This window comes from Chelonus insularis, unplaced genomic scaffold (assembly GCF_013357705.1).
Source record: "Chelonus insularis isolate UGA/USDA-ARS -01 unplaced genomic scaffold, ASM1335770v1 contig_42_pilon, whole genome shotgun sequence".
Taxonomy (NCBI): Eukaryota; Metazoa; Arthropoda; class Insecta; order Hymenoptera; family Braconidae; genus Chelonus; species Chelonus insularis.
In genome coordinates, this window is record NW_023276578.1 from 1018634 (window position 1) to 1045515 (window position 26882).

Below are 26882 nucleotides of genomic sequence, written 5' to 3' on the forward strand. Positions count from 1 at the left end.
CAAATTATAAAGATTGGAATGTTACAGAAATATATTTTAATATCATAATAAGTTAATTGCTGTATAATTCAAATTCAATAAATAAGTTATTATAGCTTATAGAGTTATATTCTTCACATATATGGCTTAAACTATTTTATTTTATTATGAATGTTGGCGGTTTTTTATTGAATAATGTATGTAGCTTGTAATGTATGAAGCTAATTAGTTTTAAATTTGTTTGATGTTTTGCATTTATAGTGTACATACAAGCTCATTAAATATTATACATAGAAAAATTAAAGTAGATATATAATAACTATTACAGATACACCGAAAGTAAATTATCATTTCATAAAATATCACTCCAACGTATGATATAAATATATGGCATTATCGAGTATGTGAATATTCCAATTGGATGGCAAAGTTAAAAAATTGATCATTTTTATTTATTTGCTCAGAAGAAGAAAACTTTAGTATTTATTCATTTAGCGTGATTTTTTAACCGAGGATAACAAATTCAATATCATTATCTTCTAATTGTTTTTATTGTAACATTATTACTATATAATGTATCTAGTTGATCATATAAAGTGGAGAGTGTTTATCTTCAATCATAGATCATAGAATACATTTATAATTATATGCTGTTTTGTTATTTAATATCATGAAAAAATTGTAATAAAAAACATTTTTTTATGTCACGATATAATAATAAATCAGTTTATTAATTTATACTGCATCAAATATACAAATCAGTCATTGATAGTTTATAAATAAAATACTTTACGTCCTTGGTTTGTAGTATATTTTTTTTATTACATAATTATAATTTGTACTGTGTAAGACGTCGTTAGAATTTTTTAAATTCAAAGTTTTTGCCCACGATTGAATTGTCCAATCAGGTATTCGATATTTTCAACACAACTGACCAAATCGACTTTTCGTTATTATCGACATTCTCTCGTACACATATTCATTGTCCACAAACGCCACCAAGAGCAAGAACGTAACATCAAATTGACGAAAATAAAAAGTAAAATCTAACCAAAAGATTTTTTTAGGAACAAAATTGCACAAATTATAAATTAATTATAATTTATTATCACTGATAGTGTGATATGTAACATACGAATGTAGTTACTATAACGTAGATTTTATTATTTTTCTTGGTAATGACTGTATATACGATAATAAATGAACAATTTTATATATCAATATCACGATATAATATTCCAATATGTCAATGAAGCATTTAAATTAACTAGTGAGCCATTCTACAACACAGTTATGGCAATAGATAAAGTATGCCAGAATGACAGACGATGCTTATAAGTAATTTTTAATTATGAATAAACCTCAGCGCCTGATTTTGGGACTCTCCGTTTTGTTATTAGTTGATATTATTCGAGTTTCTAGCTCTGAATTAACTAAGGTAATCATTATAAAAATAATTATTTATAGAAATAGATAAATTTTAAAAGCTGTTCATTAATTTTACGGTTAAAATAACTGGAATTGATAATTATATTTTTTTTCAGTATGTTTATAGGGAAGCCAATTTTAAAAAGCCTTTTTTCAGTACTTACGTGAATACTTCGTTATTAACTCTTTATTTATTGGGCTTATGTTTTTGGCCACCATGGAGAGATCAGTGTCTTAAACCACCTACTTACATGGTAAAAAAATTTTATTAATAAATAATTAATTACTTTATATAAATTAAAATTTATAAATAATAATTTATAGTTCATAGATTCAGCTATAGAAGATGATACTTACTATTTGGAAGGCAATAATAGTTTGGTATAGAAAAAATTATTATGTTTATCTTTACCTAAAGACAATTAATCGTGCTAAGACAATAATTTTTTTAGAGTGATCCTACATTTGTACCTATAAAAAAAGCAGACCAATGTGATCGATCGTCAGGTACAGAAAGTGATGATTCCTCGATACGAGCTGTGAGATTTAGTAAATTAGCAGAAGTAAGACACATGTCTGAAAGTGATGCTACAGAAGCTTTATTAGCTAGATTAAGTTATCAAGCAAGTATTCGAGCTGGTGAACATGCCAGACGACAAGCGTATAAATTTTCTATTCGAAAAATTGCCAAAATAGCTTTGATGTTTTTTTTCCTCGTAAGTGTATAAATATTTTTTTATTTTTGTTAATGAATTTCAAAATAACATATATTTTTCATTTAGTTATTTGCTGCAAATTATTGTTATCAAATGTCACTGGCTCAAGCGCAAACAGGAATTGTAACAGTATTATCCTCTACATCTAGTTTATTTACGCTAATCCTTGTTACATTGTTTCCCAGTATGAATTCTGATAAATTTACACTATCAAAACTTATAGCTGTATCAGTTAATATTTTTGGATTGGTAAATTTCATTTAATACTTTATTCTGTTATTATATTACTCATTCAATACTTAACGTAACTCTTATTCTTGAAATATAATTTAAGAATAAAATTATTATTATTTGCTAGGTCTTAATAAGCCTGTCTAATGTGAAAATGGAAATGAATGAAGTTATGACTAAAAGCATAATTTTGAGTACAGCAAGTGCATTTTTATACGCTCTTTACATCGTTTTTTTAAACAGATCAGTTGATCATGAAGATCGAATGGATTTACCAATGTTTTTTGGATTCATAGGTTTGTTTAATCTTACTTTTTTATGGCCATTATTTTTTATATTTCACTACGGACATTGGGAAGAATTTGAGTGGCCCAATAGTCGTCAATGGACTTTTTTGATTGTTAATGGGTTAATTGGTACAGTACTCAGTGAAGTTTTATGGCTGTGGTAAGTAGATTGTTTAATTTTTAATTTCATTTAAATGAAATTCGTTCTACAATTTTTAATTAATTCCAGGGGTTGTTTTTTAACTTCATCGCTTATAGCAACATTAGCTATTAGCTTGTCATTACCAATGTCAGTAATAGCAGATGTATTAATTGGAAGAATTGAGTATTCGTATACATTATATCTTGGTATTGTACCAGTGATACTTGCATTTACAACAGCATGTCTTCTTTCTTACTATGACAATTGGGATCCGGTGATAGATTTATTCAGATACCTCTATTCATGGCTGTCAAGAAAAAATAGAAATATAAGGTAAAATTTCGATATAGTTTTTTTTTAAACTTTAATGAAGTATAATAATATAGGATTAAATATTTGACACTTATTATTATGTTTGCAATTTAGGATACCTGATTTAGAAATCGAACAAACCGAATTCCTCATCAGTGTAAACGGTGATGATCATGAAGCTTAATGATTTAATACGATTTTTTATTCTTCAAGTATCTAAAAATATTATCTGAGAACAAATAGAATGGACAAATCTATTCAATTTGACATAATTCTAAAAAAATTTTTGTCAATATTCGTACAATATTTTCAATTGTATTATTAAAAGTTTGTACACTTCAGATATAAGAATGTTTTGAACAAAATTTTAAAACTATTTATTGATGTTATTTAAAATATGAAAATAATTATCAATTATATTTGATGTTTGACATATATGTATGAATGTGATTGTAAAAAATAATGTTAAAATAAGTTCAATATAGATTTTGAATTAATATTTTAGTACAAATTAATTTTAATTCATGCATCACTCATTTCTTTTACTAATTGTTATATAACACACGGCTGTCTAATACCTATTTTCAACTGATTATGAAGTAGCAAAAACAAATAAAATAAAAGAATGTTTATACCATATTTCTCATATATTGCCGAATAAATAGAAAAAGAATCTTTTTTACTTTTAATCAAGTATTATGTACGAGAAAATGTGAATTGCAATTAACATATTTCTGAGTTTATGCGCCAAATTTTTTGAAATTTAGAGTGCCATAGGATCAAAAAATTTTCTGCTAGACCTGATAAAAATTCCTCTAATCCTAGGGATACTCATTTGGAATCATTATTTTGATCCTGATAATTTCACTTCTACATAAACGCTACATCACAGTTGTTATCTTAGCGCAAAAATTTAAATGCCAAGAGTTTTAACATTATAATAACAAAGACCGAGTATTTTAGTTACAATATTAACTAATAATGAAAAAAAAGTGATAGAAAAAATCTGTATAATTAAATAAGATAATAATAACAATTCGTTACCCAGAGTTCAGCAGTGAGTTGAACTTACAATACATTATTATATGTAGCGATAAGAATTGTTACGTAAATTTCGAATTCGTTGAATATATTTGATTTGATAAATATAATATGAGATATATAATAAGAAATACGATTTAACGATAGAAATACTTAAATCTATAATCAAAATGACGCTGTTTAAATTCTCTAGATTATTAAGTTTTGTATCAAAACCAATTGTGGTAAATGATTATTTTTATAATATTTATATAATAATAATTTGTTAATATAATTAAAATTCATTCAATTATTATTCATGTTTTAGCAACAAAAATTGAATTTATCATCAGAACCTCAGTTTCTAGGCATCAAATCAAAGTATACAGATCAGTTAAAATTTGTTAATAGTGACAATTATGAATCAATACCAATTTATAGAATATTATCAACATCAAATGAGAAAGATCTTCCAGTTAAGGCAAGTAAATTGAAATAATTTCTCTCTATACTTTATCATGTTGAAAGGTGATTTTTTATAGCTGGAAGAAGAAACTCTAATAAAAATGTACAAGAACATGATAAGGATCACAGTAATGGACAAAATACTTTATGAATCTCAAAGACAAGGACGTATTTCATTCTACATGACTAATAGTGGAGAGGAAGCCGTGCAAATTGGTTCAGCATCAGCTTTAACATCAAATGATGTTATTTATGCACAATATAGAGAAGCTGGTAAATTGTCAATTCTTTACAATTCTAATTATAATGATGAATTTAAACTAAATCCCAATGATATGATATATACGAATGTTTTTCAGGTGTTTTAATGTGGCGAGGATTTAAATATTCACAATTTCTTAATCAATGTTTTAGTAATTTCGAAGATCCTGGAAAAGGAAGACAAATGCCTGTCCATTATGGCTCTAAAGAATTAAACTTTATGACGGTTTCATCACCACTCACCACCCAAATGCCACAAGGTATGCATTAAAACAATCTGAAAACAATAACACTATTTACAAAATTGCAAAAATTTATTATTTATAGCTAGTGGAGCTGCATATGCTTTAAAGTTAAAAAAACAAAAGGCTTGTGTAGTATGTTACTTTGGAGATGGAGGAGCCAGTGAAGGAGATTTCCATCCTGCTTTAAACTTTGCTGCAACCCTTGACTGTCCAGTTATATTTATATGGTAAATATGGTATGTTAGTAAAAAATTTCTTTAAGTAATAAATCATGTTTGTTTTAAACAATAAAAGTCGAAACAATGGGTATGCAATTTCTACACCAGTTACTGAACAATACAGAGGAGATGGAATTGCTGCTAGAGGTCCAGCTTATGGCATTTCTACTACTCGAGTAGATGGTAATGATATCCTTGCTGTTCATCATGTCACACAAGCTGCTCGAGATTATTGTATAAATAATATGAAGCCTGTTCTGATAGAAGCTATGACATATCGGTAAGTAATTCTAATAATTTTACTTGAAATTTTTAAAGGTTTGTGAATAAATTCTATATAATCAATATTTAAAGAAATAATTATAATGATAAAAAATTTCTACTTTTATGTTACAGAATAGGTCATCACAGTACTTCAGATGACAGTACAGCTTATCGACCATCAGAAGAAATAAATATATGGACTCAACATTCACCTATTTCGAGATTTCGACAATATCTCGAGAAATTAGGACTCTGGAGCGAAGCCCAAGAGACTGAGTTCCAAAAATTAACATTGCAAGAATTTATGAAAGAATTTTCAATCGCTGAAAAAAAACTTAAACTTGATTGGAGAGAAATGTTTACTGACGTTTATAAAGAAATGCCATCACATATCGAGTAATGTTAAATTATTTATTATTATGATTTTTATGTAAAGTTTTTTAATTTATCTTGGTTAATTGATTTTTTTTATTCAATAGGGAACAAATGAAAAATCTAGAAGATCACTTGAAAAAGTACGGAGAACATTATCCTCTAAAGGATTATAAATCAACATAATTTCTTCAGAGATAAAATTTTATAAATTTGAATATTTTTTTCATGATACTTGTTATTTTTTATAATAAAAATACTACTTAACTTAATCATAAAATTATTTTCAATTATCATAACATACTTAAATTATTGGTCTTGTTTAAGACTCATTGATAATTCTTTATACTTTTGTAACCTGTATTCTTTTCGAGCCGCATCCAACAAAACATTGTGAATTAATTGATTTTCATATTTCCTGGGGTATTCGAGAGATGGATATGGATTACCTGAAAGAAAATAATTTGTTCAACATGATATATTTCTTATAAATTAAGTAATCATAGATAGTTGAAATATTTTTCTATATACCTTTGAGTTCTAGCACAGCTTTTGGTATTTGTGAACCTGGGTAATCCGTTTGAATGTGATGGATTTTGGTAAATGATGAAGAAGTGTAATCTTTAAAACGAGGTACAAGAACCTTAAATAATTTGTGAACGTATTGTTTTTCGATTATCCAATAATCTGCCATTGCCATCGTTTCTGCATGAGTTGGTCCATGTCGAATTGCTTCTGATATTAACTGCAAAGTTAATTTGATTTGACTTATGAATGATTTTTAGTAAAAAAGTATTTCATAAACTTCATAAATATATATTGAATATATTGTAAATAAAGAGATATTTTGTTTAAAGAAATGGACTTACTCGTTCAACATAGCCTCTTGTTTCGTCTGCCCGGGCCCAGGCCAATTCGATTCTTTCATATTTAAGAAGAGCAGTTAATGTTCTTGAAATTTTTCGTGCTCTACCTTGAAGTCCTTCAGGTGTACTTAAGTTTCTTCGTTTGGATCGTATTTTAAAATGTAATTGGGAAACTAAATTATTTATTTTAGCTTGATTCATTTTACGGTTATGTTTGTAATAGCACTTGAGAGCAAAATTCGGCGTTATTCTTGGTTTCTTTATGGAGCCTTTTAAAATGGAGTGATTAAAATGATGTTACGGCACTGGATCACATGCCTCTGTTGTCCATCTATTTCATTTTGTTCATTACTTGAATGCAAAAAAAATATGAATAAGCCAATTGCAAGGAATGTTCAGTGACAAACAACGCCATTCGCGCAGTAATTTTGATATCCAGTGATCTATTGGAGATAACATTTATATTTTATACTTCATTTCCATACTTCCTTATGTATGTAATCTACAGTACGTAATCCATAATGTATGTAATCTGTTACTTTCTTCAAGTCTATTCTTGTTTACGAATTTAATCGGAAGGTGAGATTCCAAGTAAATTCACTGGTTTGAAAATTCTTTTGATCAAAAATAAAGTCTATTCATAAAATTATCTTGTTTTTGATTCAAGAATATCCTCGATTAATCTAAAACAATTGGTGAAATAATAAGGATTCAATTATTATTTCATTTTTAAACAGGTGTGTATCAAAAGTTTTAGATATTCTGTATTTGGTTAGTTTTAATATCACACTATTTTTTCTGTTTTTATAGACTTAATCATGCAAAAAACACCTGTTTCAATTCTACAAGAATTGATGGTTAAGAAAAAATGTGTTCCAAATTATGAATTAATTCATGACGGTGGTGGAACACATGAAAATACCTTTACCTATCAAGTGACTTGTTCAGGTTTAACCTCATCTGGGGCAATATTGTCAGCAACTGGAACCGGTCGTTGTAAAAAAGATGCTAAACATTTAGCAGCAAAAAATATGCTTGCTGAAATTGCTAAAAAAAATGCGTTTTTACCATTGCCGGCATCACCAGCTGAATCTCCTGTAAGAACACCAATACCTAAGCCTCAACCAGAGCCTCTTATTCATCCTCCTAACGAGCCTTTTATCAATGCAATTGGTGAATTGAAGGTACAGATACATATATTATTTAAAATTTTTTAAGTTATAATATATAATTATAAGTATTGTTTATTTATTACAGGACTTATGTGCTGAACATGAATTACCTGAACCGGAATACATAACTGTAAGTGATATTGGTCCACCTCATGCACGAATTTTTACAATTCATTGTATTTTGTCGAGCTTTACAGAAGAAGGTATAGGTACTACAAAGAAACATGCAAAACATTTAGCGGCACGAAAAATGTATGAGCGACTTAAAGAGATAATTACTGAGTCAAAAAGTACATTTTCTATAGTTAGTGAAGTCGAAGACAAATATAATTCATTAAAAATTTCTGCTCCTCCAGAAGATATAGATCAGGTTAATAAGTCTATCGACATGAACAGTGTACTTGGAAAATTAACATCTTATCCTAGAAAAGATTTAGGAGTAAAAGTATCTGATTATTGGAGGAACATAAGTGATAGTTATTCTGTTGAATTACGTGAAGAAGTGGCCCAGAATTTAATGCAATTTAAAGCAGATTTAACTTCATGGGAGATAGATGATGTTGATCAGCTGGAAGAAAATGCATTACAAAGATTTAGAGAAATTTTAGAAATGTTAAACTTATCTATTAAGAAATTAGTATTTAATGTAGATGGTAAAACAATGATTGCTTTGTATGTGAATACAGTTCCTGAAATCGTAGAAGTTGCAGTAGATGAAAATAAGACTGAGCTAATAAGACGTGCATTTTCTCAATTAGCTTGTAATTTAAGGTTCCTTCTTTTATAGAAATTTAATCAAATAAAATAATATTTAAATCACATTAAGTGATGAGGCGTCTCAAGTGATAATTCATAGAAGTGAAAAAGTGCATAATAATGAAAGGCAAATGAATAAATAAAAGTAGAAAAATTTGCAAAACAATATTTTTGCTACAATTTTTAGTTGAATTATGTATTTTGGGTTTTAATTTTAGATTTAAAATTAATAGAATTAAATTAATTATTTTTTTTTTTTATTTGTTTTGGAATATTTGGATTTCCTAATTTTACATGATATAAATCATTACAGCATAGACATAATTGCTGTAAATGCCCAATTAAAAACTCAAACATTATGAGCTTGTTAATTTTTTTAAAATTTCAATTTATTTAGATTGATAATCAGTGTACAGTTTGTTTTTTCAATTTTTAGAAATGTACTTTATCACTTGAGTTGCCTTTCGCCAGTTCCATTGTACACGATAATATGTTAATGAGTGCAAAAATGAATAATAATTAAAAAATTTGATGAAGTTATGGAAATTGCATAACTATATTATTATATTCAGTAGAGAACATAAAATTTAAAAGCTATTTACTGCATTATTTCTGAAAAACTATTGATTCAAAATTGCTTGAATATGAAGGTAAATCTATACTTTTATGATATAGATCAATAGTAATTTTCAAGAAATAAAGCAATAGAATGTTTTGAAATTATGTGAAGAGTCAATTACAGACGTTAATTTCCATAATTACACAAAGTTTTTTGATTATTATTAATTATTAATTATTTATCTTTCATTAACGTATTAATGTTTACAAAATAACTATTAAAAAAAAGAATTTATTTTTTCTAAATTTTTTAGTTATAGATTATTGTAAGATGAATATATTTTGGTATCTGGAAGCTACATAAGAAAGTTATTCTTTTATTTCATATTACATGTGTTGAAAATAAAGAAGCAATAATTTTTTTTGTTGATATGAAAAATTTTTCGATTTAAAGGTCTGCGACCAAATGATTTTCGATTAAAATTTAGATATACCATTTATCTGTCATTACAAACTGAATAAATTATAAAATTTATGGTATCAAAATCATTGAAAATAAGTATAGCTCAAAGTTATCAACTTAAAATGTGATCAAGAGCAAACACATTTATAAAGTAAACTACTAAATGTGTATTTCAGATATGCTCAATAAAGACCTGTGATTTTATACCACTTAAAAGGTATTACAGCCTTCAAATGCGTAATTTATTTTTATTTAACAATTGTCCAAGTCGTAGATTTGTTAAAATATTTATTTTATAAAATTTTATTTATTTAATATCACATAAAAGTGCTACTCCTCTTAAAGTCCAATGCCGAGGATTATGGTCAGTTTCAAAATCAATTGATCCAACATATTTTTGATCAGTTCTTTGAGGTTTCCTGTATATTGGACATTCATATAGTTTTGGATCCTTTCCTGCAGTGGTATTTATTGCAAAAATATAAATAACTGGCATTTGTTCATAAAGAACTTTAGGCTTGCTTTCTACTAATTTTGTTGTTTTCCTATCTAAAGATGCTCCCTCTAAAAAGAGACCATGCACATAGACACCTTCTTGTACTTGTTCTTTAATATCTTCTTTATTATATCGAGTTATCAAATTTTGAAGAACTACTGAATCCAAAGCCCACCCTTTATGCGCTCTAGTTACTTCCTAAAAATGAATTCAATAATTTATTATTCCATTCATGAATATATTTATTTACATTCGAGCTTTTTTATTTCACCTGTCTCATAGCAGTCAAGAATCCTTGACAATTAAAAAAACCTGTCATCCAAAAAACAAATGGTCTTCCGTGATTACACCATTGTCTGAATTGAGCATCACGTTCTAAAAGTTCTGTATACCAAAATCCAAGTGTTGCAGATTCCCAGGATATTTTTTGCCATTTATCCGGTATTCTCGCATCATACATAGAATCTAAAGCTTTTTTTAAACCTTGACTCATCACAATAGTTCCATCAATGGCGAGCTTTAGATCAGTGAGTGTTGACTGGACTTCTTTGATTACTCGAGCCATTCTATCTATTTCTTGACGCAAAAAAATATTCATAGGCAATAAAGCTCCCATTCGTTGAAGTGCTTCTTTAGTCTCAAATGAATTGTATTGTTTTGGTAGCTTGCTAAGCATATCATCAGCTAATCTATAGACAATATTTTCTCTAGTTTCACCACCCTGCGATCCACCTTCTTTTGGTTGAACATTCAAGATAGTATCAAGAATTCCCTTTGCTGTATTAATTTGATAGGTAATATCGGCATTAGAATGCAGACCAAAGACTTCAGGAGTATCAGTAGCTGGCAAATTGTTAATATAATCCATACATCCTTGGATAATTCGTGTTTGAGGAACTTTGTAGCCTTTATAAAATTCAAAACCAGGTCGTAGAAGAACATCACAAAACCAGACGTGAGTAAAAGTTGTTAAAAGGCGTTTATCAAAGTCATCAGTGACTCTTCCACCATATTGAACCTTAGAAAGAAATATATCTTACTTGGTTGATTAACAAGTATTATTTAACTACCTAAAAATATTTATAATCATACTTCGCCTAGCATATAACAGATTGTTGGCCAAGAGACGCCTTTCTTAGGATCCATATCATCTAAATGATTTTGAATAAATTGAACTGATGCAGCAAAATCAGCTTGATTGAATTCGTAGGGTATATTCCACCCAAGAGGACCAAATTTTCGTCTCTCTTGGACAACAGTGTGCAAAAAAGCTACAGCATAGAGTAATGGTGGCCATTGAGGTTGTGTACTGTAATCCAAAGTATCTTGAGTTACTCCTTGATAAGTTCTTTTCAAACTTGCTTTAATCCCTTGAGGAGGTTCGTTGGTGAATTTGATTCCCATCTGAAATTACATTTAAAAGATCAATGGTTATTGCATGCACAAACTTTTTGCAGATAAATTGAATAAAATTTAGCAAATAATTACTTGTAATAATCCTATTGGGAATTGAGAATGCACTTCTGTTGTTATCCATAGTCTAAAAGATTCATGAATAGTTTCAGTATCTACCAGAGTGTCCATGACTTCGCTGCAGTAGGGCAAAGAAAGATGAACATTTTGTAAAAGTACCCATCCCCCAACACTCATGGCATCACTTATTAATTTTCGAGCATGAAATTCTTGACCTTGACCCATAGAAATTGCTCTTAATGCTATCAAAAATAAATAAATTAAATTATTTAAAGGAACATTTGATTTACAAAACGATTTTTTAGTGAAATAGTTTTATAAATTAATGCATACGTGTTGCTTTTTGTTTAGCTAAGCTAGTAATCTGTGGACTAGGGTCTGAACCAATGGATAAGATACAAATTAATGGAGATCTTGGCTCAGATTCTAGCCACGTTGCTTCAAGATCTAAAATTTTAGCTTCTCCGTATTCCTGTCCAAGAGATTCAACAATATATTTTTTTGCTTGTGATAAAGTTCTATCTGGGCTCCAAGATCTGATTAATAAGAGTTTCCTAAAAACATCTAAATTTTTTTGGTATCCACAGGGTAATTCTTCTTCTTCAGGTCTTTCCTTTTCATACCATACTCTCCATTCTCGTTCACTATATTCAATCTTGGTTAAAATATCAGAAAAAACTTCCAGCTTACTTATTTCTACTAAATTTAACCAAGTAATATCAAGAATCCATCTAAAAGGTTTTGGCGCTACAGCATTAAGATCCAAAGATGCTCCCCCTTTGATGAAAGCCATAAATTCTGTGTGAGATATTGTTCCTCTATGACAGTCAATTTTCATAGCTAACATTAAAGTGAACAAAGATTTATGTCTCTCATATAAGCTTCTTAAAGTAAAAGCCCAAACCTCGTAAGTCAAATGATTCAAAATTATCTCAATTCTTTCCAAAGTATTGGGACTTTTTGTTGATTTTGTGATGGAATTATCGAAAATAGTCAAAAACTGCTTCAAAGAATTCTGATACATTACATTAACATTACTCATTTCTACAATAAGAAAATATAAAATTGATCCTCGAGCAGCGACAGCTCTAAATTCCTCTCTTGCAATGGTAATTTTTTTTTCTGTTAACCCAGCTACTTTCAATTTTTCATTCACTGATTCAGCTGTTGATTTAGTTTCTCTAAGAACACTAATTAAAGCTTCATCATCAACAAGAGAACCTTCTGATGACGTTAGTCGATGCAATAATGTCCTCTCCAATTCTTTCATCGTCCTCTGATTTGTCATTACTGATTCAAACAATGCTACTCTTTCAGCTTCAAGCTCAGATTTCTCCATAAGAATAACTCTACCCAGTAATTGATCCTCCAGACCTTGCATCGTAACAGTGAAATCAATAATTGAAGTCTTTGCTGAAATTTCTGGGCTATAAGCTGGATTAGGGAGCTTTGTTGTAATATAAAGCATAAATCCAGGCATCACATCACATTCTTTATCACCTACAATAACTTTCTCAATCGATCCTGATTTGATAAAATTCTTTTCCAAGACGTTATCAATAACTGGATCTAATTCTTCTGCTACGTCTTCAATTAATAAAGGTCGTCCTAGAGATAAAGAATCTTCTAGATGAGTTCTAAAATATTTATGATTCAAGGAAGTAATTACTAAATCATTATTTTGTTCTTTATTTTTAATCCACATTCTTCCTTGATTTTGAGGATCAACTAAAAGAGGATATGATGATGATTTTGTAACTATTAAAGCATTTTGGACAGATAACTCATCATTGGGTAGTCCTTGAAGAGTCCATTCTGATACTGTAGCTGAATCTACAAGCATATTTATAATATTTAAATCTTTTGTAAAAGGAATACGTCGACTTGTTAAAATTTCCATCCATGAAGTAACTAATCTTGCTCTGTATTGTTGATTATATGGTCCACAATAGGATAAAAATCCAGTTGCCAATAAAACATCTCCAACAAGTTTGCCGAGTTGAATTTTAAATTCTCCACTTTGCTCAGTCCATCTTATCTTCTCACCTCCCAACCCATTAATCAAAGCAGTTGCTGCAGTCATTTTTCTTAAACACACATTTGCTGCTTCAGTCAACCTCTGTTTTTCATATACTGCTGAGTCATATTGCTCTTTAACAGCTTGCAAGGCCATTTCTCGTTCAGAAAGTTCTCTTTCCGCATTAGCGAGATCTTCCATTGCAACTTTAAGTCTTGCTTCTTGAAGAGCAAGATTAGCTTTCAACGGAAGAACTTCTTTGTTGACTGAGTGAAAAAAAGCCATAGCTTTAGTCCAAGATAATAGACCAGCTACATCACCACAAACACGTCTTGCTGTTTCCATATTATAATCTTCCATTTTAAAATATGGTTGAAGAAGCTCAACCATTTCATTATTAATTATGTCTTTTGGATAATTTTGCAATTGAAGCAAAAATGTAGTACTGGCCATCATTTTTAAAGACTCACCCCAAGAAGGTTTGGGACATAGATTAGGTACGTCAGGAATTACTGGACTAATTTTTCTCTGAAATAAAATTAGAACACAATCCATTATTCTCATAATGAGATGCGGAGGTCGCCCCAGTTTTCTCACAGTTGCAATATGAGCTGGTTTGATGGTATTCAAAGCAGCTTCAGCTTCTTCTAAAGCTGGTTTTGCAGCTTCTAATTTTTGCTCAGCTAAAGCTTTTTCTTCAGCAATACAAGCAACAAGAGCTTCAGCTTTTTCTTTTACTTTTTGAACCTGATTTTTAAAGGTCTCTGCTTGCATTGCTCGTTCTGTTACTTCAAGTAAAACAGTCTCTGCTTTTTGTGATGCTTGAACTAATTCTTGTTCCATCACAGCTAAATCTTTTTTCAACAATTCAACAGAAATTGAAGCCTCTTCTAGTTTAGCTAAACCAGTATCCATTCTTTTTGCTCCTTCACCAAGTTCATGCTGTTTCGAGCGATAAATATTTTTATATCCACCAATAAAATTAAGATAAGATTTAGGTGTGACATGTGTTGCTCTTCGAAACCTCTGAAAGTACTCTGTTGATGTTTCTGAGACAACGTCTTGAATCGATCCTAAAGCATTAACTAATTGGCTTTTTACTTCAGTACTACAAGCTATTTCAAAGTCATGAAGAAAGTGATCAGCTACGAGAACTAAAGCGTCTCGAGGCCAAGGTTGAAACCAATCAATTGTACACCCTGATATCAAAGCAGGGAATCTTTGAGCTCGATTACGGAACTTTTCTCCAACTGGAGAAAAACAAAAGACAACGTGTAAGTTTTGACATGTTCTTTGAAGGAAAAAATCCATTACTAATTCATTATTAATTGTTTTTTTTGGATTTTCTCGTTTTAATATCGGAGTAAGTTCAGAAATAATTTCTGCTTGTTCGTCACGAGTAAATAAATTACTGATTACTCCACTGCTTAAAATATTATTAAGATATTCTAAAAATCCTTCTTCTTTGATATCTAAGTCAGTGAAAATAAATGTAGTTCCTTTTCCCTGACTTCCACATGATCGATAGAGAAATTTTAAATCTTCCAAAAAATTTGCTGCATTATAGGATCGTGTCAGAGTGATTTGGAATGTTTTATAGCCTGCAATAAATGACGAAAGTTTTGTCAAACTTTGTTTCCCAGATCCTCCAACTCCAACAAGCATGACATTCCCTTTAGGATGCCTGATTACCCTTGATATTTTGACCAAATGTAGCATAGCATCGGGGAAAAATACCAAATCCATACCAGCACCTCTTTGCATTTCATTAAACTGTGCCAAAAACATTTCTAAGCGATCTCTCAATGTTTGATCATCAAATACTGGTTCATAAACCTTGGGTAACTCCATGTCAGCATCTTCTCCTTCTTCTCCAGTTGGTTCAGGAGCATCTCGCATGAAATCTACGAAAGCTGGGCTAGGTTTCATCATCTCTACATAAGATTCTCCTAAATGTTCTTTAACAACACTGATTATTTCTTCGTCAAACCATTTTTTATCAGATAACATTGTTAATCGATCGCTAAAAACTCTAGTACATTCGTGTTTCCATAATAACATTAAAACACTTTCTTTTTCAATAACTGTGGATAAAGTACCAATCATTCCTTGCCAAATTCGTGAAAGATCTCTTAAACTGAAAACATAATGGAATTTAGCTGGAGTTGGTAATAATTTAGCTCGAGTTCTTTGCCATAAAATTCTTGTTAATGGTACCATTTTCTTCACTAGCATTCTAACTTCACTTGAAAATCCTCTCTTTGTATTATAATGTCCTTCTCCAAGAACACTAAATATTTTATCAATTGCTGCATGATTTGGTAAAGTACAATTAAAAATACAAAATTGTCTTTTTAATCTTGAAGGAATATCATTTCTTCCTCCTCCAGGTTGACACATTGCTCCAAGGAATGTTACATCAGTAATTACTGTAAATTCTCCCGGTTTTTCCAATGAATAAAATCCTTTCATATCCATTGTTTGCCTTACTATTTCATTAGTTATTTGATCACCCCATTCATTGATTTGAGGTAAATTTATATCATCTACAAAAACTAACATTTTTTTACCACCTGGAGGACCAAAAGTATTACCCATCCGTTTTTCAACATAGCTCTCAATTGTTTTTTGAAATTGATAAGGTGTAGTAGCTGAAGAAAAATTGAATGATCTAGATAAGGTCGTGTCTGGATTTGTACCTTTCATGTACGCTTTCATCATGACAGTTTTTGCCGATCCTTGCTCTCCAATTAGCAAGACTGGTCGATCTTGACGACCAATTAAATCAATTAAAAATTGAATTCTTACATTATCAGGTATAGGAACCAAAATACTATTATAATCAGGTGTAGCATAATCTGGATAAGCATAATTAGTTACCATACTCGTCCAGGTGTCCCACTTGCCTTTATTATTTACAAAAAAGTCAAATACTGTTGCTTTGGGATATTTTTCAGATGTCGGCAAATCTAAATTAGTAAAATTCGTTCTTAAATGTTCATCAAATTTAAGTCGATCTGCTGTTTCGAGTAAAGCGCCAATACCCCAAATTAAAGCGAAGACGTATAATCTTTTCAAGTGATCTTCTGTCATGGGTTGAGGTTTATCTTTCTCAAACTCATCTTCTTCTTCAACTTCTTCAGGGGGAACTTCTGGTGGTACTAATCCTTCGAGTAGACATAGCATCTGTCGGATTATGTTGCATTGGAGAACTTTTATTGCTACGTTGAGAGTTTGAGTACCCCAGGCGTAAATTGTAGGAAATGATTCATCGAAAATTTTTTCAAGAACTTCTTGCTCGAGTGGAGTTCGAAATTTCAGCCAAGCTGTCACGACAGGTTTCCAATCAAGTCCTGAAGAGCTCATGTAAACCATTCCATTTCGTGATACTGTAGCAGGACTTGCATTATCAATATTGTGAGGTTCAAAAATTATTTTACATGTAGGAGCCATTCCTAAACGATCTCCATTAGCTAACGTCAAAGTCTTATTATCATCAAGTACTGAATTTAAGTTTTCAATCCAAATACTGTCAACTGGACCATCTAATACCAACCAAACATGTTCATCTTTCTTCAACTTTAAAGTCTTTCTCCAAAGTGCTGAAAATATTCCATCAGTCCAATCATTAGTGGCGACATCCAATCTTCCAAACATCTGAGCTGCTGTAATACTCTTTGGATTCATTCTCATTTCTTTATGGTTTTCACCTAATTGAGTTAAAGCTTTCATCAAAGTTTGAATACAAGTAGTTTTCCCAGCTCCTGCTGGTCCCAAAGTCATAATTCCATGTCTCACTCGTTGAGTTTCATATAATTGAATTAATTTTAATACCCAAGGCGGATGATAAACAAGTCCTGCTTCTTGAACTTGTTGATCTATTGCTGCTTCCAGTTCTGGGTATGATGTTTTCTCAAGTACTTGATTTGGAAACAAGTCTGCTACGAGAGAAATAAAAAGTGGTTCGTCTTCATCAATCAACTTTGAAAGATTCATATCTCGTAATACACGCATTACTATCGTGCTCTCCGAGTCTTTCGAATTAATTCTTTTAGCAGCACCCAGAGTTCTCAAAACTGATAGAATATTTCTTAAACCAAAATCATAATGCACTTGCTTTGTTAATTGTTCTTCACATAATTTATAAAGAGTATAGAATTTTCTTGCCAATGTAATGTTCTCCAAGAAACCACAGCTGGCTAATTTAACTCTAATGATTATTTGACGATCTGGTACCATCATAGCAACAGTTCTGAATTGAATTTTCAAATTTTCTGGAAGTTCTTTTCTTCCGGCATATCCTGGATTCATTGTAATAAAAATACCAAACTCCGGACACATTTCAGTCTGATCTCCATCAGTAAAAATGAATTCTTTCTTCTTTTCTTTCTTAGCAGCTAAAACGACAGCAATTTGCTGTGCGGCTACAGATAAAACCGGTAATTCTATACGATTGAACTCATCAAAGCATCCCCAACTTCCACTTTGTGCTAGACCTTTATAGATACGACCAAGTCCACGATAATCCATTTGATCTGAGCAATTAAATACAACGACGTATTTTGCTAATGTTTTCCCCATATCTTTTACTGTTTCTGTTTTCCCAGTTCCTGCGGGACCACATGGAGCTCCACCCATCGACATTGACATAGCTTGAGCTAATGTGATGTAGCATCTGAAGTAGAATTAAATTTGTTCAGAAAATTACTTCATATTTTTCAACAAAATATTAAATTATAGAAAAAATTTAATTGCACCTGTCAGTTAAAGGTGTAATTACAAGACGTTCAGTACATCCAAGATATTCATTTTGATATATAAACTGAACGTCTGTAATGAATATATTTGTCTTATCAAGATCTTCTTTGAAGTAAAAACGACATTGCTTCAGCCATTCAAAGTCTGTAACAGTTCTTACATTCAGTCGACACTGAAAAAAATGTAATAATTAGTTCTACGTCTAATAAAGAAATTTGTTAGAAATAATTAAATTTAAACATATAATTTGATTAATAATATATTTACCATCATGTCAAAAATATCTCGTTGATGAACATGAATTGTAATTAAAGTTTCAAATTTAATTCTATCAATTTTCGTAAGATCCCTTGTAGTCTGATCGATTAAAGTATTTAAGAGCTCTAAAAATCTATTATTGGTTTCTCCCATAATTTTTTTATCAGCCCGTGCTTGCATCAAAGCTATTTCTGCATCTCTTGTCCAAATCATTTGAATGCCGAGTAATCCAACTTGTGCTGGCATTTTTTCTAAGAATGATAATAAATTAAAATTCTGATCATTCATCATTGTATATGACTGTCGAATTATTGAATGTAAAGATTGTTGAGAAGTTTGAAGTAATTGAGTGAGCCACGTTTCAACAGATCCTTCAGCTCTGACAGCTCTTTCAAGCACAATGGTCTCTCCTTCTGACGAAATAATTGCAGTCATCTTATTGTATTCGATATCATGGAATTTAACATATCGAGTGTTGTCAAAAATGGACAATAAGTGGTTTTGAATAGTATGAGAATCAGAGGCTTGGCCGAGAATCTCTAAAAGTGCAGGATCTGATACGAAGAAAAATCTTGGGAACATCATTCGTTTTTTCTCAAGATAGCCACTTAAAGACTTTTGGCAAAGTTCTAATTGCTCATGAAGATGTGGTAATAACTGTTTCAGTAAATCATCTCCCACACAACAAGGAACTACTCCTGGAGTTTCATGAGCTCTTTGCATAATTTTCTGCCAACTTTTATCTATTTTACTAAATCTTTTGGCCTCCTTAGGTAACTGTTTGGCAATATCTCCACCCACAAATACAGCTTCTAAATACACCCACATATTCTGTACTAGCAACCAACGTTCAAGAATTTCATTAGTGTTTGACAAATCATTGAGCCACTGTTGTATTTGTTTTTTAAAAGGTGCATTGTATCGATTTGACATCAATGATCCTAAAATCATCAAACTGTCCTCAAGTTGTCCAATAGTTTCTGCTGTAGTATCACCACGAAGTAATAATTCACCTCTATTATTAAATGTCATGAACGTCAATTCATGTGATGACCATTCATTCACCACCTGACGCAATTTAGCTTCAATATCTTTTTCTTTCATTGCAGAAATGCAAATATCTTCAATGTCTTCTTTATATTTTAACAATGGTGCTTCTAAAATATTTTTCAAACAAAATCCTTCACTTTCAAGGTCAAATGTATGACTAGTTACTTCAACAATTCGTTGCCAATGACGAGGTTTCATGGCTTTATTAGCCATCAACTCAAGAAGAGGACACATGTCATTAAAATCATCAATTGTTTTTTTCAATGCATAAAATGCTGGCCACTCTTTAAGACCTTTTGGAAGTTTCCTACATCGATTTTGAAACTCCATTAATTCATTATTGATATCTTCGATATTCACCTCACCCCATGGTATGTCGTAATAGCTGCTAACTCGATCAATAACATCATTATAAAGCTTATACAATTTCTGCAGAAGATTAAGCTCTTTTCTGATTTGTGAAAGCTCCGGATAGTCAGTAATAGGCAGTCCAAATAATTCCTCTCCGCTTTGATATGTTTGCAATTTCCGCCACATTCCATCGAAGCGATTCTGAAAGAGAATTTGACGATCCGATGCTTCTCGAGGTGTAAGACCAGGCTGCATTGGTCCTGATACCTTATATTCTTCACAATAAGCTTCGTTATCAATTCGGAATTTCTCTAAATTATTTCGTAACTCTTCTTCGAACTGCGGCTGGAGAGTCAGCAGTAAAACGTGACTTTCTTGAGCTCTTGCCAACAGCTGCAGCCAAGTATATCTTAAGTTATCAACTTGTTCAAGACACTCTTGATCTACTGGAACTTCATAACGAGTTACGATGTTGAATGCTTCTTCTATTGGATCAATTCTCAACTCCATGTCCACCTCTTGCTCTCTTATCTTTTTTAAAGTATCCATTACTTGTCTTACGTCATCCAAATCACGAACTTGACGATCTAATTTCCGATCCATTTCGTGCATCACTGCGTACACATACTCCATTTCTCTTCGATATTTTTTCTTCATTGCCTGTCCTATTTTATGAGTTGAATCTAAAAATAAATAAATTATTAAATTCTGAAAAAAATATTCCAAGTTTTTTTGACAGAATAAGTTTGATGTATTATATTTACTTTTAATTTCTGTTGAAAGAGCATATTTGAGTTTCTCAGTACACAATGCTATAGATGATCCTAAGTAACACATATCTGATTCAGTAGCAAGTTTGTCCTCTAGTTCACTATGTTTTCTGAGAGTACTTTCAAACTCAGATAAAGTTGATGCTAACAGCTCACGCATACTTTTTTCATGTTTCCATAAATATTGATATGATTTCCATTGATCCAAAAAACTTGTAAGATCCTAGAAGTAATTTTAAAATTAGTATAAATAAAATTCAATTGAACTTTAATTGATTCACCTGACGAAGTTCTTGAGTACACGCACTTAATAATGATAAAACTTTTACAATTTCTTTATTTTCTATGACTAGGGAATGAAAGTTTCTTTGTTGAATCGGAAACGTTGGACGTTCATCAGAAGAACTTCTGTATAATCTTCTTCTTCGAATTTTAGGATCTTCTATTTCATCATCACGACGTTTGTCTGCATGAACTTGAGCTTTCATCACAACATCCATTAAATTTTTTTTTGGTGCCAAAGCAGTACCTTTCCAGTTGCTCTACTCAAAACAATTTATTTATCAAATGAATAAAAATTAACAGTAATAATACTTTCTTTCAATAAATATTTTTTTCTTACTTTATGAGCACCAGCATTCCACTGAGCTACTCCTTTAGCTACTCCAGCGATGGCTTTACCAACAGTAGTCAGAGCTTCTTGAACATCTTCAAGACTTGGTTTGACGACAACTGATGGTATCATTAAAGTAGCTTGTACTAAAAAAACTGGTCTTGGTAATACTTCAGGATCTATTTCTCTTACAAATCGTTTCCTTATCGCATCCAACGAACTCCGGGTGACTTTAATCAAAACATCTACAACCTTCCGAGAATAATAACGTCTCATTTCTGAGACAGCATTTCGGACCATCTCTTGCATATTTTTAGATAAACCACATCCAGTTGTCGTCAGAAGTTGATGGGGATCATCAAAACAAGCCCAAACAACTGACCAATCTTGTTGTTGTTGACCTGTATCACCTGTGGTACTTTGTGATGAAGATCCATTCCCGCCTCCTAAATCATATTCAGCCTCTCCGGTATTTTTAAAATTATCTGCAGCATTTTTTACAAGTTGAAGAACTTCCTCGACAGCTTCTTCCACCATCAGACTTCGTCTATGAAGATCAACAGCCGCGATTCTACAAGCTTCTTCATTTTTCTCTATAAATTCTTCGATACACCATGGCTCATCTTCTGGTAGTACATGAAGGGTAATTTTTTGCATTATAGCAAGTACTTGAAGAATTCTATTTGAGTATACATCATGTACTCTAGTTATTAGAATATCAAATGACTTTATTTCTTCACGAGTATTCTGACAAAACTCCTTCCATCCTGACTTAGTCCAAGTTAAAGTTTTTAATCCAGGGATTAAAAGTGATGCCACACGTACCAGATGTGGCAATAAAAGTGGTCGAACTTCTAATTTAACCCGTCTTGCAGTGGATAAAAATTCTTGAAGTACTAATTGTAAGGAATCATGCACTAGAGTAAAATGATCACGTTTTACGAGAATTGTGAGAGCTACGATTGGGATTTCTAACTTAAGTTTTGATAGGCAATCGGCTTCACGTAAGAGTAGAGTAATACGACCTTCAAGATTTACTTTGACTTTATTGGTTTCTGAATCAATAACCAAGAGAGGCCTGGAAACAAAAAGTTTTTAAATTATGTGGATTAAATAGATAAGATGATTCCAAGTTTCTACCTTTTTAAACAATCTTCAATAACCCATGAATTTTGATGGGTCCACACTTCAGCAATATCTGTTTGATATTGAAGTAATATAGTTACAACATGATTATACCTTTTGACTAAATCTGCAGTAAGTGGAAGAGTTCTTAACACTGGATGATTGGATACAGAGGTTGTCAGTTCATCTAAATGTACTCTGGAATTGAATTTTCATGACATTCATATTCAATTAAATTCAATAGCTACAAACAGATCATTAATATTCATAGAAATAACTTGTGCTTGTTAAGTAAAGACAAAAAATAAAAGACTAATAAAAAAATGAAATAATAAATTTAAATGCAAATATACTTGAGAGCATTCGCCCAAGTTAATCGACCGGCAATTGGAGGCATATGTCTTGGTAATGGAGGATCATCTCTTTGCTTTTTGAATAGCTTTAAAGTTCGCTCAACTTCCTTGTCACAGTATCTTACTACCATGTTATATTTTTCATCCAATTTAGTAAGTGGTATTTTTTCACTGACTTTTTCAAATCTAGTTAAAAAACGTATGCCTTGTGGAGTTTCCCAAACATCAGCATAATTTTTTTCTATTATTTCTCCAATATTTTCCTTTAATGCAATTGTTTTTGATATAAACACATCATAATCTTTATCAAATTCTGAATTTCGTGGATCCAAATAATCATATGATTTATTTATAGCAATTTTTTTTGCCTCTTCAAATGTTTTTGTTGCTTCTTCTAATGCTGCATAATTAAAATTATTTTGAAACAATGTTTTTTCTTAGTAATTATTAATAATTATTACCTTCTCCTAACAGTAATCCTTCCATTCTTCTTTCGAACAGCTTTTGATAATCATCAATCAAATCAAACATGGTCAAAATTTTTCTAATTCGCGCGCAAAAAGAATCGAATCTTCCAAAAACGTGAGTTTCAGAAAATGAAAATTCTTGTTCTGTCACTGCTGGTGAACATCGAACAAGTCTGTATGTTTCCCTATATGCTCTAAACAAGGAAAAAAATAATTATCTAAAAATTTTTAATCAATAATGAGTAAACTTGCTTATTTAGCCTCAAGCAGTGTTTCAATCTTGATCGTGCTGTAGGTCTGTCTAGACTCCAGACTGTTTCGCGACCTCTTTGAGTTACATAATCTCTACAAGCTACAATCATTTGATTGGTAATTTTAACCATCAGTGATGAAGTTCTTTCAGACGTGTTGTAATATCTTGATACGCTGTAAATCAATCGAACTGTTTGAAGAAGTGATACAAGAGATTCTCTCATCCTCACCTGTAAGAACATTGAATTAAGATTCGATACAAATAAAGAGATTAAATTAATTGAAAAACTAGTTACAGGATCATCTAGATAAAGACAGTGACAACACTTTTCCAATGCTTGAATAAATTTAGCATTATCTTTCGCTTCACTGTAACAATAGGTTACTTCATCTTCAACATCAACCCACTCTTTAATTAATTTTGAACGGGCAACTTGAAGACACAGCAATGACATTCGTACTTCGTGCTCCTAATAAGTAATTAATAGATAAATTAGATGTAAGATGAAACTTGTTAATGAATAAGTAACTCGATATACCTCAATCTTTGTTGCTAATTGACTGAATTGTGCTCCTCTTCTCTTCCAATATTCCAATTCTTGTTGAGGTCCTGATGAATCATTTTCTCTTCTAACTTGTTTACTCTCCAAAATAAAATCTTTGAGTTTTTTAATCCATAATTTAACTCGTTCTTCAATTTTATCAACCACTCCATCCTGTGACACTAGAGCTTTAGCTGTTTCGAAATTATTGACACTTTCCATCATCGTTTCACCATCATTAAAAATATTTCCTTCCAAAGCTACTTGCTCACAAACTAATAGAACAATTAATTTATATTAAAGTAAGAGGGAAAATTGTTTTTCATGGTTAAACAAAAGAATCTCACACCTTTTAAAGCACTACAAAATGATCTAAGACCAGGTAATAATAAACTCTTGATCATCGGGCAATCATCATCATCATCTCCAGCTGGATGTGCTAGAGCATCCATGAAAACTTGTTCTACAACTCTTTGAATCGAAGCAATTATACTCACTTTAGCAGTATCTATAACACCAGTGAATAAATCCTTTTGAAAACCTTCTTCAGGAAGTTGTTTGGACGTATTAATTCTACACAATATAAATGAACTAATTTTTCAAGAAATGTATTTATTCAATAAGTATTTCAATCAACTAATTATATACCGAAACATGTAAATGCAGACTCCAGAACATGGCACTTGCCATCCATCAGTTAGAAAGAGTTTTTTCTTAGGTTCTTCTTTGATTTCTTTTTGCTCTTTAACTTTATTTTGACTAGTATTTGCTCCAGCACCTCTTGATCCGCCTCCCTTTCCTATCTGTTAATAAAAAAGTCATTTATCATATTTAATCAACACCAACAGTTTTGTTGAAGTATATTAATTATTCATTTATTAAATATATCAAATGCTAATTTTTATTGTAATGATGAGAGGAAAGCAAAAAAAACAATACTATCTCAGTGGAACGATGGAGTTCTGGTTCTTCAACTGCTTGATAATACCAAACAAGAGTTGGTTTCATGTGTGGTAGGAAGAATTGATTAATGTCGTCAAGCATGTCTCCTTCAAAGACGTGGTCCATTACTTCATGACGTAGCAAACCGGTTCCATCCATCAGAAGCTGAAGAGCAAACTCCAATCTGGGGTCCATCTCCCCTCTTCTTGCTTTTCTTTCGCATTCTTCTCGTCGTTTCTAAATATAATTCAAGATTTTTTCATTAATCAATAAGTCATTGACGGATTAATATTACACAACAAAATAAAAATATATGCCTGTAGTGTTTCATCACTCAATTCATCATCACTAGCATCATCTGATAAATCTGACTTATCTTGAAACACTCGAGGACCCTGAACGAACATTCTGATATCTTTCACCGTAACTAAAGTCTCACTAGGGTGAAAATGGAAAGGTGCTTTTGAAGGTTCGAGTTCACAAACACCTTGGGGGTGAAAGGGTGGCTTCGAGAGACTTCGTGTCTGGTACCAACTTTAATATTACATCTTCTATCGCACTATGCCTTGTTTTCACACTCACATCAATAACTCAGTCAATGTAAGTCAAACAGTCAACAAAAGCAATATGTCATTACTTCAAAGTGCAAATCTCAATACTTATACCAACCAATAATTTTTTAATTTAAACAATCAAACTTTATTATTTAACTTTAAATAATTATGATAATAAAAAAGAGGCTGGAGGTGATTGGTTTATTTATATCACCAACTTCTTATTTGATACCCTTGAGAACTAAAGATCTCTGTACCTATCTCATATTCGAATTATTCAAGTTTTTTTATAATTAAAAAAAAACCAGCTGAATTTAATTTTCTAGTATTTTTTTTTCTATAAAAAAAAATCAGCTACTTGATGTAATTATTTATTGCATGAAATTGGTCCAGAGTTGATATCATTTTTTGTTTTCGAGTTGGACCCATTACAGTACTTTCAAATTGGAAAGTCAATAATTATTATAATAACAATGATAGTAAGTGTGCTATTTTCCTTTAATGTAAATAATTATCAAACTGTTTATAACGATAATCGTTAATGTTATTAAAAACTAAATTATTATTGCGATAAGACCTGTTGCATAGTCGAGACCATTAACTGTTAGCTATGGACAACATTCGTGATGATTTTATCGTGCTCTTACAAGTCTTTCTTCCAACAAACCACGCACATATAAATATAGTTTTATTACTCAATACTTATAATTTATTGTACCCTATAAAAATATTCAATTCATGAGAGAATATAATTTAGTTTACCGTCATTCATTTAAATACCTCATTTATTATACAGAAATGAAAACAATAAATTACTGTTATTATAAAAAAATTAATTATTTATTCATTCCTACTTAATAATTTATATGAAAAAATAATAGTATTTTAGATTTGAAAAAAAATCAATAAAACATTTTTAGCGTTATTTTAAACTGAAATCAACTACGTGATACATAGATAATATGATAAATGCAAATTATCGACAATACAGCTGTATACAATAAACAAAAAAAAATGTGACAGACCAATTGGTCAGATAATCAAAGTTATGAATTAATGATTGCATTTATTATTTATTGTATTAAAGAATTGCACGATATGCAAAT

At 30.8% G+C, this 26882-nt stretch overlaps 5 protein-coding genes across 5 annotated transcripts; 3 read left to right on the forward strand and 2 right to left on the reverse strand.

The window, feature by feature from the left end:
- Nucleotides 1-936: 936 nt before the first annotated feature.
- Nucleotides 937-3440, forward strand: LOC118069715 (solute carrier family 35 member F5). The gene is made up of 8 exons (XM_035088005.1): nucleotides 937-1417; nucleotides 1524-1661; nucleotides 1732-1788; nucleotides 1860-2123; nucleotides 2190-2372; nucleotides 2482-2801; nucleotides 2871-3116; nucleotides 3210-3440. The coding sequence occupies exons 1-8, from the start codon at nucleotides 1331-1333 to the stop codon at nucleotides 3277-3279; spliced, it is 1365 nt and encodes a 454-aa protein (XP_034943896.1). The 5' UTR covers nucleotides 937-1330; the 3' UTR covers nucleotides 3280-3440.
- A 710-nt stretch (nucleotides 3441-4150) lies between these two features.
- Nucleotides 4151-6234, forward strand: BckdhA (Branched chain keto acid dehydrogenase E1 subunit alpha). The gene is made up of 8 exons (XM_035088031.1): nucleotides 4151-4360; nucleotides 4444-4596; nucleotides 4658-4853; nucleotides 4940-5101; nucleotides 5169-5313; nucleotides 5381-5584; nucleotides 5701-5964; nucleotides 6048-6234. Exons 1-8 carry the CDS (start codon nucleotides 4307-4309, stop codon nucleotides 6124-6126), a joined length of 1257 nt encoding a protein of 418 aa, XP_034943922.1. The 5' UTR covers nucleotides 4151-4306; the 3' UTR covers nucleotides 6127-6234.
- mRpL17 (mitochondrial ribosomal protein L17) lies at nucleotides 6204-7151 on the reverse strand. Its single transcript, XM_035088034.1, has 3 exons — nucleotides 6810-7151; nucleotides 6472-6685; nucleotides 6204-6389 (listed from the first exon to the last, which is right to left on the reverse strand). Exons 1-3 carry the CDS (start codon nucleotides 7005-7007, stop codon nucleotides 6250-6252), a joined length of 552 nt encoding a protein of 183 aa, XP_034943925.1. The 5' UTR covers nucleotides 7008-7151; the 3' UTR covers nucleotides 6204-6249.
- Nucleotides 7152-7206: 55 nt separating this feature from the next.
- On the forward strand, nucleotides 7207-9989 carry LOC118069733 (interferon-inducible double-stranded RNA-dependent protein kinase activator A-like). The gene is made up of 4 exons (XM_035088033.1): nucleotides 7207-7385; nucleotides 7474-7543; nucleotides 7617-7990; nucleotides 8064-9989. Exons 3-4 carry the CDS (start codon nucleotides 7625-7627, stop codon nucleotides 8763-8765), a joined length of 1068 nt encoding a protein of 355 aa, XP_034943924.1. The 5' UTR covers nucleotides 7207-7385; nucleotides 7474-7543; nucleotides 7617-7624; the 3' UTR covers nucleotides 8766-9989.
- A 73-nt stretch (nucleotides 9990-10062) lies between these two features.
- On the reverse strand, nucleotides 10063-25629 carry Dhc1 (Dynein heavy chain 1). The gene is made up of 20 exons (XM_035088023.1): nucleotides 25540-25629; nucleotides 25220-25459; nucleotides 24929-25083; nucleotides 24630-24853; nucleotides 24278-24555; nucleotides 24035-24208; nucleotides 23739-23968; nucleotides 23481-23680; nucleotides 23020-23419; nucleotides 22682-22864; nucleotides 21551-22619; nucleotides 21210-21470; nucleotides 20923-21151; nucleotides 18767-20841; nucleotides 18499-18671; nucleotides 12058-18416; nucleotides 11740-11966; nucleotides 11344-11655; nucleotides 10523-11269; nucleotides 10063-10449 (listed from the first exon to the last, which is right to left on the reverse strand). Exons 1-20 carry the CDS (start codon nucleotides 25627-25629, stop codon nucleotides 10063-10065), a joined length of 14013 nt encoding a protein of 4670 aa, XP_034943914.1.
- Nucleotides 25630-26882: the final 1253 nt, after the last annotated feature.

Coding starts and splice junctions, on each gene's coding strand:
- BckdhA (XM_035088031.1), top strand. CDS start 4,307: ATGACGCTGTTTAAATTCTCTAGATTATTAAGTTTTGTATCAAAACCA. Junction 5,102..5,168: donor CACCACCCAAATGCCACAAG/GTATGCATTAAA, acceptor TATTATTTATAG/CTAGTGGAGCTGCATATGCT. Junction 5,965..6,047: donor GAAATGCCATCACATATCGA/GTAATGTTAAAT, acceptor TTTATTCAATAG/GGAACAAATGAAAAATCTAG.
- LOC118069715 (XM_035088005.1), top strand. CDS start 1,331: ATGAATAAACCTCAGCGCCTGATTTTGGGACTCTCCGTTTTGTTATTA. Junction 2,373..2,481: donor CAGTTAATATTTTTGGATTG/GTAAATTTCATT, acceptor ATTATTTGCTAG/GTCTTAATAAGCCTGTCTAA. Junction 3,117..3,209: donor AGAAAAAATAGAAATATAAG/GTAAAATTTCGA, acceptor TTTGCAATTTAG/GATACCTGATTTAGAAATCG.
- mRpL17 (XM_035088034.1), bottom strand. CDS start 7,007: ATGAATCAAGCTAAAATAAATAATTTAGTTTCCCAATTACATTTTAAA. Junction 6,686..6,809: donor CAAGAGGCTATGTTGAACGA/GTAAGTCCATTT, acceptor TTAACTTTGCAG/TTAATATCAGAAGCAATTCG. Junction 6,390..6,471: donor AGCTGTGCTAGAACTCAAAG/GTATATAGAAAA, acceptor ATTTTCTTTCAG/GTAATCCATATCCATCTCTC.
- LOC118069733 (XM_035088033.1), top strand. CDS start 7,625: ATGCAAAAAACACCTGTTTCAATTCTACAAGAATTGATGGTTAAGAAA. Junction 7,991..8,063: donor ATGCAATTGGTGAATTGAAG/GTACAGATACAT, acceptor TATTTATTACAG/GACTTATGTGCTGAACATGA.
- Dhc1 (XM_035088023.1), bottom strand. CDS start 25,629: ATGTTCGTTCAGGGTCCTCGAGTGTTTCAAGATAAGTCAGATTTATCA. Junction 25,460..25,539: donor TGAGTGATGAAACACTACAG/GCATATATTTTT, acceptor AATTATATTTAG/AAACGACGAGAAGAATGCGA. Junction 22,620..22,681: donor ATTGAAGATTGTTTAAAAAG/GTAGAAACTTGG, acceptor TTTTGTTTCCAG/GCCTCTCTTGGTTATTGATT.